Below are 22,877 nucleotides of genomic sequence, written 5' to 3' on the forward strand. Positions count from 1 at the left end.
TGTTATTCCTGTCCCAAATGTCCCTTTTGGACACATGCACAGGTACAGCACAGCATTCCTGGTGTCGGGCGATAAAGGACCACACACAGAAGAAGATCTTAACCAGAGTGACTGTTTGGAAAGTGAGCAGAGTGAAAGTGTGTGTTTGCACTGAAGTGACCTCCAGCTGGATGCCATTACACTCGGGTCTCGTGCCAATCGATTTAAAAAACAAAACAAAACAGACAGCCGAAAAAGGAAAAGGAACGCACACGTGAGAGGCTCCACCTGGACCGGGGAACAGCGACTCCAACCTCAAAACATTGTTGGGCAGCTGTCTGCCTCGACCAGTTGGGTAATTCAAACTTACTGTCGCATGTGCGTGGCAGCCGGAGTCAAACATAGTATTATAACATAGATACATACAACATAGATGCAGAATTATTTTTGCATCATTTTCACAGTGCATTATTGTGGGTGTCTGGAACAGGTTCATTGAATTTGCTTTGGTTAGAGTCCGTCTTGGTTTGAGTCAGGCTTTCTGGAAAAGATTAACGATGTTAACCAAGGCAACACATGAACATTAGTAGTAGTAGTAAGTTACTAAAATAGCCGATCTGCCCTGTTCCATTTTCTGGGTATCTCCATGATACCATCACTTGTGTCCAAATGTTCCTTATCCAACTTTAAATCTGGCATGGATGAAATTGGAACATCTTAAATTCCTATTTCCACAAAAAGGACAAAGCCCAAACAAAGAGTTGATCAGACGTTACACAAACAGTAAGTTGATTTAAGTCTCTTCGAGAGGTAAACAAGAGTTGGATCAGTTCTTAGCGGCGTGACCTCCTAATCAGGCTGCTCTCATCTCTCGCTCTCTCCTGAGCCAGCCCACACTTCCTGTCTCAGAGGAAGACCGTTATCCAAACTCTCTAATTGTGCTTCAGCGCTGGGAGACACGTTTGGCTCCACGCTGAAGAGGGATTTGTCAGACTGATCCGAGCACCGCGCCCTTTTAGCTTCACCCGCCCAAGTTTAGGGTTTTTTCCTGGAGGTGTAGACCCTTCACCTGGGAGCAGGTTAAGCAAGGCGATGAAAGGCTGGCTTTGTCTGTCGTCAGCTGACAAGGAGGAGGAGAGTGACATAAGCAACCCCCCCCACCCCCCCAGTATGGGATCGTCATCGTCAAAATACTGCTGCTAATCTGTCAAAATCCAATGAAGCGTTTGGTAATGTCTGCTGGTTATCACTCATTAAATGTTAATAATCGATAAGATTCAAGAATGAGTCTTTCTCTAAGTGGATCACGCAGCGTCTTTAAAGATCCAATATTGTTTTATTGTTGACCAGTCATATCAAAGTACCCAATTAGTAGGATTGGCTAGCTAACATACTCATAGATATAGCTGCCTTACAGCGCGTCTTTGACACGCTATGCCAGTCTTCCTCTACGCGATCACAATCAGGAAGTTGAAAATGACGCGTCATTTGTGCCCAAATCTACTCGCTAGTGAATGGGTAGTGTCTTGGAACTGGAAGCACGCCATTTTGTGTGACTAGCTTCAATTGTGACTAGCTAATTACATGCGTTTAACCACATCCGCCTGTCTTTGCCATTGTTTACTTTATCCATTTATATTCTGAATACACACTGTAACCGTACCCTTGTCCAGCGTAATAGATGCCATATACTGCCTCACAAACAACAACGTAACATTAAGGAGTAGGACAAACAGTAACAACGTTAGCATAGCTATGTTAGCTGCAGTGCTAATATGAGCCTCCCACTCAGCAGTGACATCATGCTAGGTTAATCTATTCATTCATTCAAATTAGGCTGGGGAAAGTTATATTATGGGAATAAAATAATAATTACGAAAATTAGCATTCAATTGATGGCCACACAATAAAATCCAGACTATTTGCTATCAGATCTGCCATTTAAGCGATGAAAACCTCCCCGTCAGTGTTAGTGAGGCTCTAACAGCGACGGTCGCCGGTGTTCTCTGATGTTTTATAAGCAAGCAGCCAGACGTTGCCTTCAGTTTCCATGCGTCCTTTAATCATCGTTAGGCAGCTCCTCTGCCATTTAAGGCAGCGAGCGTTCATGACACTGCTGGCAACACATACCGTGATCTCATATATAAAAAGAGCTGTAAAGGGCATTAACAACCTTATTAAACTCAAATTGGTGTCACTCTGGAGAAAATATGAAATAAACAGCCCCTTGTAGACATCTCATCGGTGTGAGCGACCACAAACGTAGCGGAGACAGTGATTTTGCCGAGTGTAGCCGCCATTACGGCAACAACAACGCCTCGAGGCAACCAGTCGATGCTAACCGAGTCACGACCCCCAGGCCTAGGAGCGTTGGCGGCGCTAATCCACACTGACACAAGCTAATCCCCAGAAGATGAGCATTTTGGAACAGGAAACAATCCATCAGGATCATTCCTCACTCCTCGGTGCTTTACATTTCTGTACCCAATTTCCTACTGAAGTACCGCTTACAATCAGGGCTTTTATGCCAGCAGATCTAAGGGCCCTCGGCGAGGTCATATGGAGGTGAGCCAAGCGGAGAAGGTGCGATGACAAACACAGTGGAGCCTTCACCGCTGAAGGACCACCGAAAAGAAGCCCACCACAAGCAAACACAGCCGAGACACACGCCGTCATTCACTTCTGCTGTCACCGCCCCGTCGGAGGAAGCCATCGCTGACCGCATCTGAAGCCGCAGGTAGGAACCTCGGTCACACCTTGTTTACACACTTAGCGCCCCCCGTGGACCCCTGCCTCTCTGGGGACCACCACCTTTTGGTCCTCTTTGCTAAAAATAAGCTTTACATCCGAGAGGTTTCCCCTGGTGTGCATGCTAGCTGTTTATACCACATATAAGGCTCATTCACTTACAGTGCATCTTTTTAGCTTTGGTGGCAACTTGAACCATACGGAAACACACACTATTCATTCCCTAAATGTGGGGCAGGAACCAAAAATGTGGCCGTTTTCATTGGGTTGCGAGCTGTCAAATGTAAAAGTTATGTTATTGATCATCAATCAGGCAAACATAATGTCATTTCTGTTGTTTGTTGTGTTACACTCAACAAAAACAAACAATACTTTTGTTTATGCTCCCATCTTTCATGGGCTAACGTCAAAGATGTAAAGCTTTTTCTATATACACAAAAGGCGCCTTTCTTTCAAATATTGGTGACAAAATGTATCAAGAACCGTGATTAGACAGAATGGTGACTGCACAGGTGTGCCTTGGGCTGGCCACAATAAAAGGACAGTACAAAATGTGTAGTTTTATCACACAGCTCAATGCCACATGTTGACAGCGGCAATGTGCAGCAGAGTTGCACATTAAATACGGTAAAAATACATATTTTAGGGGGGTGGCTTTTATTGTGGACAGTCTGTGGAGTAATGCTGACTAATACGATATTTGTGTTGAGTGTATTTATCATTACATTATGTGCAGTGTGTGTTGATTTTATGGGAGTATTTTCCTAAGTTGAATTCCAAACTACCATTTTTTTAATATTCAGCTGTAGATTGATCGTTTTTTTTTTCAAAAAGATCAACATTCTTTGAGGAGCCAGCAGCGTTCACAGGACAGTGAGTCCAAAGCGTCGTGATTTATATTGAACTACGTAGCATTCCAGACGTTTTATTTGCACTTTTGTCTGAACAGTAGCTTGGGATTGGTAATAATCCTGGTCTCGGCCCATTGCCAGGCCTGTGGTGGATCCCATTCCCCATTCTCTTTTTCCAAACACACCCTGGCTAACAATCCTCAGGGACTCTTCAGACAGCACCACTGCTTTGACAGGAGGGGGGGCTGGAATAATGAATTAGGGCTTTTTCATGGGGGGAGGAGATTAACATTCTTCCCTCTTTGACTGCCCCACTCCTCCTTCCCCTCCTCCTGCTCCTCGTGGGCATCGCTTCTTCTCCAAGCGAGGCCGGCGGCGGACTGGTCCAGTAGGCGCATGCTTGACCTGGCGCCGAGGACAAGCAATAATTAGCAGCCTTAAAGAGAACCCGACCTCTCCTGGAAACCAAGAATGCTCAATTTTTACCTTTTAAAATCCTCCAACTGAACAACCTTGCCATCAATGGTAATCAATACTAGTACTTGAAAGCACCACGTTGTATAATCAAACTAGTAATAGGTCCCAGTCTACTAGTTACTAGTCTAAAAAACTATGTATGGGTCTATCCCAATGACAGCATTGTCAGCTAGCTGAAATTAACTTGTTTTCTCATGTTGTAATGCACGCAAAAGGATTGTGATATTCCCCAAAAAGTGCACTTCCCCTTTCAGGATCAAGGTCAATAATACAGAATTTTGAGTGACAAGATTTTTTTCACACATTTCTTTATCTTAAGTAACATGTACTCAAAGCAACTTTGTGCCAAAATGCCAAGATTAGTAATGTTTGGATCCCAGACTAGATAGCTAGCAAGATGACGGAAAAATTAAAACCTTATCCTCCACAAACAAGTAGCTCACTATCAAACAAACAGAAAAATAACTATTTAGCATCGTAACATCCATGTGGATCTGACTTTGTGCTCAAGGACTCTCAAAACACGAGATTGCAGGAAACGATATGCTAATTCCGATTACTGTTTTAAACAATCAGCTACCGTTTCATCCTGTCTGCATGTTCATTTTTTTTGCGTATGTTGTTTTTGTTGCCAAACATTTTGAAAGGACAATCTGCATAATCCCGTCTGTAGTTCGATTCTTCATTCATGCCCAATGAAGTCATCTTGCAGACATCGCACAAGATTTCCTAGTTCTACAATTTTCTCGAGTACTACAACATTGCACTTGAGCACAGCACGGAAACAAAAGACACGCTTCACATCCGCGCTGACCTGAGCATGTGACCAGACGTGGGAATCATACCGGAGGAATTACGTCTGCTAGATTGAGCTCATTACACACACTCCATGGACATGCTGCCAGTCGGGCTTTAAGATACACACACACTTCTTAGCTTTGATCGCTGCTACTTAGGTACTTGATATACTTTGCACTCCGTTAAGAGGCTGATATACGTTAGATAGCACGTCAACACGATCATCTGTAATCATAATCCCACAAAAATGAGTTTGACAATCTTAACCAGCAACGCTGGACAACCATCTGATCATACTTTCCTTCACGGTACGATAGAGATGCCCAATGGACACTTTCAAAAATCGGGGGTTTGACCCTCTAGTCAGGGGGAGGTGTACCAGGCACGTCCAACCAGTCGAAGGTCTCGGGAAGACCCAGGACACAAAGTCTCGGAAGGAATCGGAAGTCATTGTCGCGAAGGACCGTTATTCATCAACAGTCTGATGATCAATGACTCTGTAGTTCAATGCTAACTAACACAGTTATCCCATGAGTCTCATTGATAACAGCTGAAAAATAACCCTCAATGGGAGCAAAAAAAGTCACACACGGCAGCATTTTGATAAAGAAGGTGAGAATTCACTACTGAATTGCTGATTATTGACATGACGTCCGCTAGTTGTTAAAAATGTGCTGGTCATTTTAGGTACTCTAGCCAGTAACGCTAACGCAAGTCTTGGTCCGTCAGCTCTTTTTTCACAACACTGACCCAGTGACCCCCACTCCCTCCACCTAACCAGGGACACAACGTGCACGTGAAAGCAGCACGATGAGTATTTCTACTCCTAATCCATCTCGTTTCCCTGCGTTTGATGGACTGAAAGCAGACTGTAACCGTACAATAATAATCCTCCTTATTCTTAAACAGCAGAGCTGCAACATGATCCATATCCAGGCTGGGTTTTTTTTTTTTTTTTTTACTGTTTTTCAAGGGACTCTCTCCTCTCTCTCGCTCTCTCATTGCTTTTGCAGAGTTCCAGATGGTTTTGTTGACTGTCTGTGCAGCTCACAGCAGTGATGATAAATCTGTCCACTCCTGACATCAACGGAAAAACTGACTCAATTTGCCTCGCTAGTGCTTTTTTGGTGTAAAAAGCACAAAACGAGGCTTGAAAATCTTTGCATTTCTTGGCATTCCACGTGACTACTGTGTTATTTTACAAGCCGCATTGTTGCCTCTCTCATTGTGTTTTTTTTCCTCTTCAATGGGGGAGCCGTTCTGTTTTTAATGGCCAACTGTTGAGCTATTTATGATTAAAGAGGGCCCCGCAGCACTGACATTTCCCAGCCAGCCTTGCAGATAGCCATCATTTCATCAAATGGAAAAAAACAAGCATTACAATGAAGCTTTCCTCAAAAAATAACCACAATGGCGCTACATCTGCCACTTTCCAAGAAATGTTCCATCTAACCCGAATTATCAGTGTAAAAACAACAATACACAACCAGGATGCGATTTACTATTGCACCATTCTTCCATATTAGCCGCAATGAAACGTCCAAGCTTTGGGATCGTTGTTGCTTTTCATTGGAAGGAAGAATCACAGAATACTGATGGTTGCGGAAAAACAGGAAAAGCATCATTCTTTTGTAAAACGCTCCTGTCTTGTGGGAAGTGTTTAAATGTTAGATTAAGAGCAATGAAAGCACACATTATTGTCATTTGCCAGCTTAAGGTTGGTGTGCCGTGGCGGCAAGTTAGCATGTTGGTCTCGATGGTTGCATTTGGAGAAAAGTCCTGCTGAAATACACGCTAGTCCCTGACAACTTTTCCCATCATTCATTTGTCCCAGGAAGTCTGGCAACAACCAAAATGTATGAAAACCAAAGCACTTTTTTCATAATAAATCATCTAAATCCAATTCATCATCTATTCAACAAAAATAATTATACTGGAACCTTGGTTAACGTCCGTCCCGGTTAGCATGTTTTTTTGGTTAATGTCGAAAATGTATGTTACAATTTCGCCTCAGTTTGCATGCATTGCCCATTGCCCTCTTGTTGTGGCTCAACTGACAACATCAAAGAAACATGTAAACACACTGGACTAGCCACAAAACTATGCATTTCTGATAATAAGGTTTGTGCCAACAAACTGCATCAATATTGGAAGAAAGAGATGCCAAGTTTGGCCCACGTTGACATCTCAGGTATCGTTACAAACACGCAAAATTTGAAAGCAATCCAAGTGACACTATGACCTGTGGTCTGAGCACAAAAATACAATCAGTTCCATCAATAACCCCCCTCTGTTTCCCTCCATTTGTCAAAGTACAAATTTACTTTTGAGTTCACGTTTTGTCATCATAAGAATCCATGAGCGATCACCAAACGGCCTTTCGGACATCCTGAACATGACTTAACATAACTTAGCTCATTCTGGAGTCCAAGTTGGCATTTGCACAAGAGGTCGCTGATGTACGACGCTCATCGGGAGGCCGCAGAGGGTCGAAAAAAAATGTCCAAAGCTCATAAACTGTGGGATCCTCCGAGTTATCCATCACTAGCGGAGTCATGCGGTGCGAAAAAACACGGCTACGTTGGGATGATTGATCATTGAAACATGAAACTCGTTCTTTCCAACACGTTTTTTGGAAACTTTATTTCATCTAAGCGGCTAAGCTATGTTTGTACGACATAATTTCTCCTGCTAGCACACAAAAAGTGGGACAATAAAATTGATCGCATCGTATCATTATGGCACACTGTATTGATAGCATTGATATGATTGTCTTATATATAATTACATTATATATAATATTGTCTATAAAAACCTTTCTTTATCTTGTATTTATTTTGCAACTATTATATTTACTTTTAAAAGACTATAATAGACTAGGTATTTCATTTTTTAATATAACAATTCATAGCAGTTCACTTTTACACTCTACACTATTATTCATTGATTACATCACATTTTGAACACTACGGGATCACTGCAGGGACATAACAGCCAGCTGTCGCTAACATAGCAAGCTAGCAAGCTAACTAGTTAGGTCCTTCAATTTACTTATTCAATTTACTTGAGCCAAAACGTACCACTTCCACATGTAATGAGAGGGGAAGCGCATGTCTCCATGCAGTGTGAAAAGTCATGTGATGTAATGTGATTTCTCCTAACATTACTGATGCCTAGTGATCACAGTACTACATATAACTCGTGTTTCAGTGCTTCCAATCACAGTAGGCCATAATAAACCACGAAACGGCAATCATTTATAAATTAATATTTTTTTCCAAAACCGCGATATAGTGAGGGAGTGATATTGGAGTCGCAATACAGCGATATAGTTCTCCTAATGAATAAAAATAACTTGTTGGTGTTATTGCTACACAACCAGAAGCTATTGTGTTTCTTTTGGTTGGAAATAAGAAAAAGTGCTTTGCCTCGAGTGTTCCTGCGGTCCACAGTGTGGCTGAGCCTGGCTAGGGATGAGGAGGGGAATGAGGTTGGAAAGGATGAGTCATGCCGTGATTATAATACCTCATTACACTTTCCTTGCCGGACTACAAATCCCAAATGTTGGAGTGCGGAGACATAACTGCACCGTGTATCCGAGATCCCGACAACATTCCAGTCGCGGCGAGCTGTAATATGAAACTGAAATGATGGCGCGTTTATGCTTCAGCACATCCCAGCGCCAGCCAGAGAAGTCCATGTGTGCGTTTGTGGCGTCCAAGGCAGCACACAGAGAAGCATTGAGCGCGGGCAAACAATCACCTCCGGCCTTAATGACGGCGCAAGAAAGCCAGTAGCGCAACATGGACAACGCAGGATGTGGCCAAGAATGAAGCGTCTGTGCGGCACAAAGGGCCCGAACTTGGGAACGGCCGCGGGGGTCAATAACTTGTACTGCATATTTTTGTTTTATCTCGCGCGATGGTTAGCGGGCACAATGGCGGCATTTAGAGGCCCAGGCGGCACATGCAGCTCCGGTTCCTTTCTCACGTGCTGGGAAAACATTTCTCCATCAGAATCAGGCTTGTGGCTAGGCTTTTAAGTATTATTTATTATTATATATTATATTACTTATTATTTCATCATTAGTTTTTAGTATAATTTGGTTTTTTTGAATAAATTTATTTTGAAATGTAACTTTTAACAATTGTCAAAATTATCGGATAAATGTGTTTATATATATAAACTATGCATCAACATTTTCAAGATAACCTGTGTTCGATGCCTGAACTCTTCTGTTTTGCATTCATTCTATGCTTCTGCAATTGAATCAACAGCGCCTCTGCTGGTTGCAGTGTAGTACTGCGCTCCATTTAGCCTCATTTAGTGGGTCAACAATCAATTCCAGCCAATTGACCTTATTCCAAACAATCGATGCCCAAATAAAAGCACCAATCCCAATGAATTCTATTTGAAAAAGAAATGTGTGAAGCAGCTGCATGTGACCTTTAACCCCCGTCCTTAAATGCAAAAAACCTTTTAATGACCTTGATAGTGGACGTGCAAAATGCAAGGCTATCATTTTTTTTCTATTGAAACAAAACTCAGCTGCAGATGTTATTCCATTTGGAATTTTCTGTAAAAAGCTGCCACAAGAATGGTGTATTTTCTTTTTGGGGAAGGGAGAGAGCGAGGGGGGAAAAAAAGAAGAAGGCAGCAGTATTTTTTTTTTTTTGTGCTGGTCCCGTGTCGTTCCACGGAGGATTGGTGAAGAAAACATCTGGAAGAAATTTTTCCAGGCTTTTCCGAGGCTTTAGCAGACGGCACAATGGCGCTTATCAAGTCCAGATGTGACGGCGTACGGCGAATAGCGAGCTTTTCTCCTGCTTATCCGTTTGACTTTTTAAAAGCGGCGCAAATAGCCGTTGAGCGCCGCCGGTGTCGCCGTTGGAGGCTTTGGTCCAAATCCATCCTTGTTTGGATTGGGACAAAATATCCCAAGAATGTTTTTTCTTGAAGAACAAGCGAGTGTTAGTCACAGACAAAAAAAAAAGTTCTAGCTTAATTCATCGTAACAAACCTCGGTGAAGCGTTTTCAAAAGATCCCATTGATCGGAATTTGGATGACTCAGCAAAAACGCCACCTTATTATACTATGTTTGTCTTTCTGGAAGATTTCCTCAGGCCATTCAGTCTGAAGAGTCCTAACCTTCACATTTGACCTTTGACCCCTCCCCTCATTCCTGACTTTTATGTGTGACAGGCCCTTCTGTTATTAGCGCGCCCCACCTTCCCGTAAAGGGAAGTTTTCCTCGTTAATGACCTTCCCCAACACTCAAGAGTTCACTCGCTGATGCATCTCGACATTCAGCACGCTAACAATGCTAGCTGTCAAACGGACAGCTAGCATTTTTGAATGAAGCTAACAAGCGCGTGAGTGTAAAACAAAAGCAAATACATGTTTAGGAATGCATCTTTTTTTTGAACGTTTTGTTTGATTTTTCAGATCAGAACTACAGGAGCTAAAGCTGCTATATCTCTGTTGATAATGCCAACAGGCTTGCTAGCTCATTTGCTATGCTAAAACTGGGTAAAATTTGCAAAAAGGCATTTTAATTAGATCTTAAGCTACATTTACTCCGTTAACATTTCAATGTCACACCAAACACAAAGCTAACATTCGGTTAGCTAAACCGACAACCGCTATCCAAAATGTGACCTTAAAGGTAAAGTGCACTTTTATTGGAATTTTGCCCATCATCCACAATCCATGTGAGACTTATCTGTGTGTTCTAAAGATATAAAAACAACTAAAAAGAGGCGGCTTAGAGTGGGAAACACCTATTCCGCTGACACAATATGCTAACCTGCATATTAACCGTTGTACAGCGACATTGTTATGAACATCGTTATGCCCAAATACGAATTTACTGCCGTAGTGATACCTCGCCACACCACCTCGGCAAGCTACTAGCTGGCTAGCGACCGTCTCCACAACACACTCACTCACAATGCCTTCGGCCACTAGCGAAAGTTAACACTACATACTGATGTTGTGTTTTTGTTTTTCCAAACAAACAAAAGGCTAGGCATAATATGCCTTTCTATGTCGCTATGCTCAAATGACCAAAATTCACAACACCTTGTTGGATGTTTTAGCAGGTATAGGTGTGTCCTGTTATGTCTTTTTAGCTGTTTTTATATCTTTAGAATGCACCAAAAAGAGACAAATGTTCATGTCTCACATAAGGATGGTGGATGATGGGCAAAATTCCAAAACGAAAAATGAAGTAGTGTAGTTTGTGTCGGGTTTGGCTGGTAATGTAAGAGGTGCCCAGCATGGATGAATATTTGAAATATCATCTGCTCTGCAAATGAATCAGTTTTGTCAGACGTTTTCTCATCAAGTCAGTTCCTCCCTCATAAACTTGAGATGTTAAGCAGCAAAGTCCTGAAGGATCACATCAAACATGTCTGCTTTTGTTCTCTCAGATCTGCAGCAAAGCGACTTTTATTGGCAGGCAGGCAGTTTTATATACAGCCCACTTAAGCCTGGAACCAATTCCAGCATCCGCTATCTTTTTCTTCTGTTTTTTTCATCCTTTTTTTCCCAAAACTTCTTCCATTGCACAACACCGAAGACCCGCACCATCAGCGCTGCCTGCAAGAGTCCACCTGTTGGACCCAAACACCCGCGTCAGGCCAGTCCAGCAGCAGACCACCAACCATGATGGGCTATATGCTAATAATACTTGCTGGCCGGACCCCCCTTTTAACCCTTGATGGTGCTGCGTGACCTCCATGGAGGATTCCTAAATGTGAAGGAATATTTTTGTAGCGCTATCCCAGCTGAATGTCAAATTCGTTTCGGATGCTCCCTGTCCTTCAGGGGGCTCCACCCTGCAGCCTCACTAAAAGGCGCCCTCCCCCTTTTAGGGATGGTGCAGTCCTGAAAAAACCTTAAAATAACTTCATGTGGTTTGCATGAAGCCACACTGTACTTTTATCACTTGTCATAGAACTTTAACCCCCCCCCCAAAAAAGGTTCTCATGCATGATTGGGATTAAAAAGGACAAACTGAGCTTGGCCGAAGTTTGCATCTTACCTGAACTCGCCTGCGATGTGACAAAAACCAAAATGATCGCCAAGGAGATTTGGGCGTCCCTTATCCTCCTTTTAACTTTCCATCTGATGGAGGTATCCATGACGGCCTGCCTGAGTGGTCCGCCGCTCAAAGCAACTCTCTGGGACCTGCGGCCGCTACTTGTGATGAGGACAAGCACTTGACAAGCAAAAAAGTGAAGAAGAAGAAGAAGAAAAAAAAGAAGGGGGGAACGGGGGGAAAAGTTTTGAGGTGGGCTCTCAAGCAGCCATAAGGGTCCTCCGTCCGAGTGGGATCCTCCAGCTAGTTGACGGCTGCACACACGCCGTCTCTCCCGCTCCGCTGCTGCGCTCCTCTGAGGCGCGTCCGGGCGTCACGTCGTGCCCCCCTCCCCCCAAAAAACCTCCCCTCCCATCTAGAGACCCACCCCGGGCTGTCAGTCACTCGGCAGCGAGCACACTTTAGGCAAATCAGAGGAGTCCGCTCAGCGCAGGCAGCCCTGTTATTGGGCTAGGGAGGGGGTCGGGGGGAGGAAAGGTCCAGGGGAAAGTTTCACGCCTACAATCCCTGCACTTGGAATTCTTTTTCCACAGAGATGGAGAGGAGGGGACGGGGCTGGGGGGGGGACAGAAAGCAGAATATCAGAAGGTTGAGCCAGAAAGTAACAATTTCATTAGTTGGATTCAAGTTTTGGCCCAAGTTAAAACGATGTTGCTGTGTGAGATCCGTGTACCAAGGAAGGAAGTTCCACTCATGCTTAAAATGATCAAAGTGTGGTAAAATACCGTAATGCATACCATGAATGTGCCTGTTACCACATGCTCACAGGTTTTGCAAGCTTTGTCGGCATAGGATAGGTGTGTCCAGTCAGCTGCATTCTTAGCTGCCTCTTTTTAGCTGTTTATATATCTTTAGAACTTACAGAAAAGAAAAAGACGTGTGGCGATGTCTCACATAAGGATTGTTTCTGATGGGTACTTTTTCGTTAAGCGTAACGGTGAATAATGTCACAGATGTGATGTGTTTTGGTTTTTTTTTCTAAATTAGCTAATTAGCTAATGCTAATAAAAGGCCAAAAATAAGTCCGCTAAATGTTACTGATGAATCATTTGTGCCACAGAATGTTTTTTATTCAACATTCTTTTTTTTTGGACAGTTTTCTGGATTAAAAAATAATATAAAATACGTAAAATAAAAATGAAATTCAAACATTTACAAAAATTGTAAATAAAATGTATTTTTAACTCTGTTACATATACTTCTCTAAAACTGTTATAGGCAATATTTATTCAATTTACTTGGCCAAAACTTACCACTTCCACACGTAATGAGAGGGGAAGCGCACTGCTCCATGCAGTGTGAAAGGTTATGTGATGTAATTTTGTAAATGTATTCATTTATTTTTCAACATTTTTAATTGTTGTACAAATAAGAACCTGAATGACAGATGATGAGTTCTGCAAATACATCTTTTTTTTAACATTCTCATAACGGTCTCACAAGTGTAAAAAGAAGTTAGCCACCATCTATCGACTGTATCTGTCTATATACACTCCTGATCTATCTACTGTCGTCGGCCCAAATGAAGGTTGTCACGGGTGCTGAGTGCATCCAATACCCATCAGACACCATCTGCCAGAGAGGGATTTTAAGTGTAAAAAAAACATCTCCAAAGGCCTCGTCTCCTTCAAAAATGGGACATTGAAAGGTGGAAGAAAGTTTGATTCTCCCTTGACGGTCCTGATGGCTTCCAAGGACTAGGAGATCACACCTGAGATGTTATTTTTTTTTACACACAACACAGTGGAGAGGGTGCCGTCATGATCCTTCAATGGAACACCGGAGCTTCAGGTTGTGCAGGGGCGTCAAACGGCAGCCGGCTGATGAGCGACCTCTTTCGCTTTAATGCTTGTTTATTTTTGTCTCATCTGGCCATTTTTCAACTGGTCTGGATTGTATCTAGTCAAAAGCGTATCCATAGCAACTGAGACACACAACACTGCAGTTGAACAGTGTGTAACCTGACAGCTAATATGCAGGGCAAACTTCCCCCATGTACGTTCATGTGTTTGTTTCCATCTATCTATGTAGACATATCGAGTCTAAGCATTCTTGTCCTTCAGGTGAGGCGTTTCTGTGTGAATAGCGAATCATAACACCACCATAGACGTTATCTTTGGGTCGGCCAGCTGTGCTTTATAAGCTGCAGTAGCAAGGCGGGGAGGAGAGAGGGGCAGGCGTCCATTAAAGGTGTCGTAAAAAGTGTGTCATAGGTAGTAAGCGAAACGCAGCTCAGTGGAAAAAAGATGAACGCCTTCCTCCAGACGTCGACATTGACCCGAAGCGATATTCACTTACTGCATGCAAGCTGTGCGGACGTGCTTAAAACATACAATGTAGCATTCATCTTGCGACATGATTTACGCTGTCTTCTGTTTGAGCGACAGGCAAACACCTGGAATGTCCTTTCAGGAGGAGCCTGAAGCACCGTTGTCCGACGCTGACCTCCTTCAGCAGCGCGGCGTGTGCCGCCAAGTCAGCGGCCTCAGCTGTAAAAGCTTCTCCATTCTAAATCATGGCTACTTCTTAGGTGCCTACAGTTCATCCAAAAACACAAACCACAAGCACCGCTGAGCCAAAACATGGTTAAGTGGGCAGGTTTTATGAGCTTGAAGCTTCTATTTACTTTGAGGCTTTGACTTCATTTTGACTAGGACCGGCTGACTGAGAAAAAAACTCAGAGCTTGTCTGACTTGGAGGGCAGCTGATGTCAATGCAGGCAACTGGAACGGCTTTAAACGCTATCGATTTCTTGTCAGCCGTCCCTTAAGAAAGAGTTTGAGATTCTACTAAGTTTCCACTCAAACAATTCTCCTGCTTGTCCCCAAAGCGCAACAGTTGATGCTTTATGTCAGGAATTCGTTCCATGTTTTTATTTTTATTTCATGTCTAACCCTGTAAAAGAAGCATATCTAGAAAGTTAAGTTATGTGTAGCATGAAAGAGAATTTCAGGGAGAAAAGGAGACTAAAAATAAGCGCTTCCAGGTTCTTCAGGTTCCATGAGAACCGCAACAAGTAGAATTACACACATTGCTCGTTGCTCTTTCACCTCTCATTTCCCCAACACGCCATCATTTTCATGACATGGCATCTAAGCCTTGAGGAGGGGGGGCGGGAAGAATTATGGAGTCATGGTGATTCTTTGCCTCTTACATTTTAATGATAGACTTTTGAGGAGCAAGAGTGTAGAAGTTGACATCCAGGAGAGAAGAGAAGCTCAAGAGACCGCTGGCAGCTCTTCCTTAGGCTTTTATGTATGTTGGCTGTCATATTCTGCACATTTTAAGAAGGCAGGAACAAGAGAAAGAACACATTCTTTGAAGTTTTTACATGTTTTGTTCTGGCTTTTGTGGGAGTTCAGGGGGACAATGGAGGCCAGAAAGACTGTTTTTTAATTGTTGTTGTCTTCTGGACATTCAAACCAAAATGAGAAGTCTAGTCTTCGAGTCTGGCCTCACAACATGACAGCATATAGAAGTAGCGGTCCATGTATGTACCATTTTACAGCCATCTTTATCACACCTCAGACATTACATAAATGATACGATGTGGAACCGAAATATGGAATTCAATATGGAAAAATATGCCTCATGCGTCAAAACAGCCAACAAAACACCATATGTCTTCAAAGAGAGTACTTTTACTGTATTTTTGTTTTATTGTACTGTTAACGGGCTGCACGGCGAACGAGTGGTTAGCGAGCAGGCATCACAGCTAGGAGACCCGAGTTCAATTCCACCCTCGGCCATCTCTGTGTGGAGTTTGCATGTTCTCCCCCGTGCATGCGTGGGTTTTCTCCGGGTACTCCGGTTTCATCCCACATTCCAAAAACATGCTAGGTTAATTGGCCACTCCAAATTATCCATAGGTATGAATGTGAGTGTGAATGGTTGTTTGTCTATATGTGCCCTGTGATTGGCTGGCGACCAGTCCTGGGTGTACCCCGCTGGGATAGGCTCCAGCACCCCCGCGACCCTTGTGAGGATAAGCGGTAGAAAATGAATGAATGTACTGTTAACTTCGCCTGATGTGTTAGGCAGTTGAAGGAATGTTAAAGGGTGATTTAAAACATTGCCTGTACTGTTAATAAAGCAGCAGTTTGATCCTGGAACAGATTAATATATAGAAAAAGGGCAACGTCAATGCAATAAGATTTCATATCTACATCCTGAGGCTCATGGAACAAAAACGTCAATTGGTAGTCCCCAAAAATGTCAGGGATCCTGAGCCAGAGGACCCCATTGGCTGTCCATCTGCAAAATTACCCGTTTGGAATTTGCAAGAGTGTACCAAAGATGGGACATTGAAAGGTGGAAGAAAGTTTTCTTCTCCCTTGATTGCCCCGATAGATTCCAACGTAACGTAAGGAGATCCCAACTGAGGTGTTTTCCACCATCAGGATCTTTCAATGGAATAATGGAGCTTCAGGTTGTGCAGGGGTGTCAAACGGTAGGCAGCATCCCTGATGACTGGAGGCCCTTGTCTATATGGTAATCTCTGGCTTTTTCAACAGGACAACGCTGCACTTTGCAAAGGACTTCTTCCAGAGGAATAAGCTCATCTAAAGCCAACGGAGAACATTTGACATCAGCTTCTTCACCACCTGGAGCAATATTCCCACAAGATGAATTTATGGATGATGGCTAATTAACAAAGTGGAGTTAAAGGTATGGATGCCATTTTAATCAAAGTATGATTCATGTCAGATCTCGTTTGAAAAGTTAGATATGTTTTAATGTCTCCAGGTGAAACAGCTGCTGACTTTGTTATATATTGCACCGACTGTATAGATATGAGTTTGAACACACACACGGGCGTACTTTCAGCAAGCTGCCAAAAAACTTCAACCCGATACCCGGGTCTGGCATCATCCTACATGACTAAAGCTGTAGATCATCATTCATCCTTACAGAACGCCATACTTTTCCATTCCACCGTCAAGATTTTATCATGAATCAAAACGCCTCAAAAACTGGCAAAGGTTGCTTCTCTGAGCGACTAAAAGCAAAGACTAGAAGTAAAATGTACGCGGCGTAGGCTCGCTGGCAATGCGACTGTGCAGCATGTTTTTTTTTACATGTTTCATCTCAAGTCAAAAATGTTCCATCAGGCCAGGGATGTCATTACCAGACACCAATTAACAGTTGAGCGTTGAACGAGAAGTCACATGATCTGACGCCTCAAGTGTTCCATGTTAAAAATTGCAAACGTTCGAGAAATGTTTCATTAATAATAATGAATAATGGATTCCCCCATTTAACGTGCATTTCCCACAACGTAGTATCACTTTTTGGGGTTGTAGGGTTGCTAGTTTTGATGCTGTTAAGCCTGGCACTCACATACTGAAAAAACAAAGGATGGAATTTTGCCACTTTGATATTTTCTAAAGCATATCCTATGAATTTATATATATTTCAAAAAAATATATACAGGGTTGGGCGGCATGGCGGTTGAGTGGTTAGCGCGCAGACCTCACAGCTAGGAGACCAGCGTTCAATTCCACCCTCGGCCATCTCTGTGTGGAGTTTGCATGTTCTCCCCGTACATGTGTGGGTTTTCTCCAGGTACTCCGGTTTCCTCCCACATTCCAAAAACATGCTAGGTTAATTGGCCACTCCAAATTGTCCATAGGTATGAATGTGAGTGTGAATGGTTGTTTGTCTATATGTGCCCTGTGATTGGCTGGCCACCAGTCCAGGGTGTACCCCGCCTCTCGCCCCAAGACAGCTGGGATAGGCTCCAGCACCCCCGCGACCCTCGTGAGGATAAGCGGTAGAAAATGAATGAATGAATATACAGGGTCAGGCAAAATGATCTGACACATTTGTAGCTTAAATAAAAGGCAAATAAAGTAAAGTAACAAAAAAGTATTTTTATTTTTGAAAAGTACATATAATGCCATTCTGTTTCATTATGTATTAACAATTAAATCAGTTCTGGCAGTGCAAGGTCGGCTGGTTGATTTTTGTTTCAGTGCAGATCCAGAAGCTCTGAGGTTGGTAACCCATAACAAGATGGTGTTTCCAGCTGGTACGAAATCATGTCTACCAAGATTGACGTGCAAACGGAACGCTCGTTGTGTTGCCGTTACAGAACAAAACAATGACGTGACAACAAAAACAATGACATTGTAAAGAAACAAAGCAAAATGGCATTATATGAACAAGAATTGCATTATATGTACTTTTCGAAAATAAAAACTTTTATGTTACTTTACTTTATTGGCCTTTTATTTAACCTACAAATGTGTCAGATCATTTTACCTGACCCTGTATAAATATGACTTTATTGCCGTATTATATTTCTCCAATTTAATGGTCCCCTAACATTCCAAATTTATTCGGGTAAAACTAGAAAAAGGGTGGAGTAAAAATGTGAACTGCATGTCTGATGCACATAATTCCCAGACACCCGGGCTTAAGTAAGTCATGGAAATATAAATAACATGATTGAGGATCAAACTGTGGCCCTGTAAAACAGTGTGAATAGTAACTTACCTTTTAATAATGCATAAACACGCATGAGGCGTCATTTCCAAATATGACTCATCAGTCTGACATTTTAACAGTCTGAACATGCGAGTGTAACAAGTGTAACAAGGATTGGAGTGTTGTTACTCATTAAAGGAAAAGACAACAACACACCAAAGTCTTGATGATGACACATCATTCATGTCGTTTATCACTGTCAAAAACCACTAAACACTCAACTTTGGTCAGAGAAAAACCAAAGAAAAAGCAAAACAAAAAAGCAATCCTTTTTTTTGTGATGAATCGTATTTTGCTATGTGGTTGCAAGACAACATCCGAGTTATATTTGTCATGTATGTTTTGGACTGTCGAACTTTGGAGGTCCTCTACTGTACACTGTTTGACATTCTTATACTACATGCATGCAGTATTCCCTGTCGTTGTACTTGGAGCACATCTGTGTCAGGTATTATGTAACACCGCAGCCTAACAAGATACAGATGCTGAAGTCAGGGGTCATGACACCCAACCCCCCCCCCCCCCCCCCCCCCCGTGCGGATAGGTGGCATCAGCAGTACACACCAAGAAAATGGCTGCAATTGTCATAGTCTTTGAGTTCTTGTGTTGTAAAATGTGCTTATTTTATGTTGCACACTGCCCCCCCCCCCATAGGAACATAGTTTGGAATTGGGTTTTGTCCCTCTCCTCTGCCGCGTCCTGTCCAAGTAAAGGCCTGGCCATCATTTTTGGTACGTGTCAACTCAGTGAGTGTTTGGACCACACAGACTCCACTGAGCACAGACGCTGTGTCTTTAAATTTTTTTTTTTTCAATTCTGTGCTGAATATACGTGTTCATGTTCTTGCAGCCTGTTCTGCTGCTGTATTGTTCCTGGAGGAACGCCAGTCGGCTGTACGGCGCTGAAGTGAAATGCGGCGGTGTCTTTTCTATTTTGCTACCCCTGGAGTCGTCTCCAAAGTACATTTTAACCACCGCCCGCTGCGTCGCCAGTGGGTGCAAAAGACGCCCCTCCTCCTGTCAGTCACCAGCCAAAGAGCAGCGACATGAAAGAATAGAAAGATGTTGACTTTTAATGGCAGCGTCTAGTGGCAGCTTGGTGTTCAACACGAGAGAAGAACAAACCCAAAAACTAAAAGCGAGTATGAGCAGGCCGGCTTTCACATGCGCTAATCACAACACACACACACACACACACACACACACTGCACAAACAGCTCACACTTTACACGTTGTCGTGAACTTGCCAGCTGCCACTTATCAGCTGGCTGTTGTTGGCCTGCTGCCACGCTCCTTTGCAGGAGGATAAAATGAAACTTTTAGAGCTTTCCAGGAAGACATTAGGTGGTCCATATACCGTAAAACCAAACCTTTCCAGTGAGTTCTTCAGAATTCACCATGTGAGTAGAAATCGGACCAGTATCAGGGGAATTATAACGTCATATCAACAACATACAAAATAGCTCAAATGACCGTTAATTTATAAAAACGCCAATGACGCAAGATTAGTGTTACTGTGCAGGTGAGCAAATCAAGCACTCTTTTTTTTTATGTTAACCCTTAGATGCATGAGTGACTGGACCCTACACTCTTCCATCAGTGGGGTCAAAAATGACCCATACTAGAATCAATGTGTTTTTATGCCAATTTTGCCATTTTGTTTAGGAATAATCACTTGTATGATATTTAGTATTATATTTAGGACCACACGAGAATGATTTCATCCAGCATCTGTAGGACCATTTCAGCTGTGTATCTCACAGGCAAGGCATGGATGAGGAAACAAAAGAGTAATGGCCAACAATACATATAGTAATGTTAGCCAGCTAGTGTCAGCTAGTTATAAAGTAGGCTAATTTGTTGATAATACTAACAGTCATGAAAGACACATACACAATATTATGTGAAGATAATACTTGTTATATTAGCACTTTATGTGTAAAATAATCTTCCTGAGGTTTGACACTTCTGACAACTACTGTTCATTGTTCTACAGTTAATTTAAGTTGAGAATCAAAGGTTCCGATTGGATTCCATAGAAAATACATGGAAGGTTGGGGTAGTAACACAAAAACAAAAATTTCTTAAAATTTATAAAAGGTAAGTTGAAAATGTGAATGGCATGATATTAAAAACATGTTTTATAAGGAATACCTGGAATATGAAATGATGAAAAATTTTCATTACAAAGATATTTCAAGAAAACAACTTGACCGGGTCATTTTTGACCCACTTATGCATCTAAGGGTTAACAGCCTGTCATAATGTTGTAAACAAACATTCACTTTAACTGGAAACACCAGCGAGACCGGTAAGACCTCCATGGCATTTCCCAGGCTGCTCGGAGCATGTGCCTGAATACAGTACACTTTGCTGGGCCACAGCAGGTGGCTCCCTCCCCTCTACTCTGGTTCTCCTGATAGTAGCGATGTACTAGTCGTAAGGTCAACCACTTTGGTTCAGCGTTTCTGAGAGTTTGGGAGGGAAAACAAGGCTTTCACTTGGGACCATCATGTGATCGATAGAGCCTTATTAATACCAAACCTTCCACATTAGCGTTCCTGTGCACCATGTGTAACTGTAAGAATGTGAGCGCCCTCCGTGACCTTACTGCTCCTGTCTGGACACTGGACCCTGCTGGTCTAGACCTTTTCTTTCCTTCACATGTGGCATGCAGCCCTTCTTCTTGGCTCCTCCTGTGTCCCCCTTTGGACAAAAACTCCACAAAATGCAGTCATGATGAAGCAGGGGGAAAAATTGTAAGGGACCACTAAAGCAAGAATCTGCAATCTCGGAGCAACATGCCCTCATGTCATTGTCGTTGCTAGCATTGCTAGCACATGTTAGCATGCATTAGGAGGCAAGGACTCTCCTGTTTTGCCATAAATCTGATCATAGGCCACCCCCCCCCCCCACCACCATGTTCCTTATTCTTTTTACAGTTTCTACAATCAGCATGCATGAACGTGAGAATATCTGGCAGCCGTTGGAGTTCTCTGAGCCTTTCCTCAGCTCTTCCAGGGATGACACATTGTGGGCTCCGCGGGGAAGGCTGGAAAGAGTGAGATATCTGCTGAGTCGGGCAGCCTGCGGTCTTCAGGCCATTGCTCCATTACCTCTCTGACTGAAGAGGCCAATCTGAGGGTTAGTATTCAAGACGGCAGACACAAAATGACTCAGAGACGTCTTGTACCTTGTCTTCCTCACGTGCAGGAAAAACTGAACGGGTCTGCCAGGAAACACAATGTTTTCCCCTTTTTTTTTTGCCTACTATGTCATCACATTAGAGTGTATTAGCAACCTACTAGTCCAGATCTGGAGAACCTGCTTTGAGTGTTTTCACCTGATGTATGACTCCTTGGTTTGTGCTTAGTTTGATTCTTTTTCATTTTTCACCTTGTTACTCATGAACTTTGACCTGAGCTCCATTAGGTCAAGGTCAATCGGTGGCAAAAACAAATCAGCTGAGCGATTATGTCCACTCGACTTGTCCACGTAGTTGGGAGATGATGGGATGAAGAGTTCAGGAAAATGAAGTGTTTTGGAGTTTGACCTTTGACTTTGACTTTTAAGCTTTCACCTGTGAAAACCTATGAAACCAAAGAACATGTAATGCTAATGCTAATGCCAATGCTAATGGTTTTATTTAATTTGAACGTGCATCAGATTACAATTGAGAGCATCCCATAATAAGTTCCCAGTTCCACATGTCCAAAAGGAGTTGGAAGAAGCAAAGCTTATTAAATCCTACCCCTCCATTTGGTACTTTTACAATCAGTAACTGTTACATTTGTTCACTTCCTGATTTCCATAATACAGTTTGAGTTTAGTTTTTTTTGTTTTTTAATAATGTACCTCATACAGAAGTAGGAGGTGATATGAGCATCCAGTGCCATAATGTGTACCATAGTAAGTGTCAATATAGTGATATACTATATAGCACATCATGACTGGTTCAAGACTCTTCATCCTTGTATAACTGTTACATTTGTTCACTTCCTGATTTCCATAATACAGTTTGAGTTTAGTTTTTTTTGTTTTTTAATAATGTACCTCATACAGAAGTAGGAGGTGATATGAGCATCCAGTGCCATAATGTGTACCATAGTAAGTGTCAATATAGTGATATATATAGCACATCATGACTGGTTCAAGACTCTTCATCCTTGTATAACTGTTACATTTGTTCACTTCCTGCTTTCCATAATATAGTTTAAGTTTTTTGTTTGTTTTTTTTTAATAATGTACCTCGTACCGAAGTACGAGGTGATATGTGCATGTGAATGTGAAGTTTGTAAGACGATGACAGAGCGCAAGTTAGTGACTTATTTTGTTGTTTTATCCAACAGGAGACTGAGGGCTGAGACTGTGGACCCATCATGTATGAAGTTTAATTTCTTTCAAGTTTTTTTTGGTACTGAATTTATTTAACT

General features: G+C 42.5%; 1 protein-coding gene and 1 long non-coding RNA gene across 5 annotated transcripts in view; one reads left to right on the forward strand and one right to left on the reverse strand.

Moving 5' to 3' along the window:
• The window catches only part of col5a1 (procollagen, type V, alpha 1), a 48,042-nt gene extending 35,773 nt beyond the window's left edge, over positions 1 to 12,269 (reverse strand). For 2 of the 4 annotated variants that reach the window (XM_078794043.1, XM_078794042.1), the window contains exon 1: positions 11,900 to 12,267. In XM_078794043.1, the coding sequence (XP_078650169.1) occupies positions 11,900 to 11,999 (100 nt within the window). In that variant the 5' untranslated portion in view covers positions 12,000 to 12,267. Of the gene's footprint in view, positions 1 to 11,899 lie in introns of all 4 variants that reach the window. The other 2 variants (XM_078794045.1, XM_078794044.1) reach the window with 2 other exon arrangements.
• On the forward strand, positions 1,726 to 22,824 carry LOC131120084 (uncharacterized). Its single transcript, XR_013629259.1, has 5 exons — positions 1,726 to 2,444; positions 2,514 to 2,716; positions 16,471 to 16,624; positions 21,387 to 21,588; positions 22,794 to 22,824. It is a non-coding gene; the product is annotated as an uncharacterized LOC131120084 (long non-coding RNA).
• The last annotated feature ends 53 nt before the right edge of the window (positions 22,825 to 22,877 follow it).

Source organism: Doryrhamphus excisus, linkage group LG10 (assembly GCF_037039965.1).
Source record: "Doryrhamphus excisus strain RoL-2023G ecotype Guam linkage group LG10, RoL_Dexc_Guam_v1.1, whole genome shotgun sequence".
Lineage (NCBI taxonomy): Eukaryota > Metazoa > Chordata > Actinopteri > Syngnathiformes > Syngnathidae > Doryrhamphus > Doryrhamphus excisus.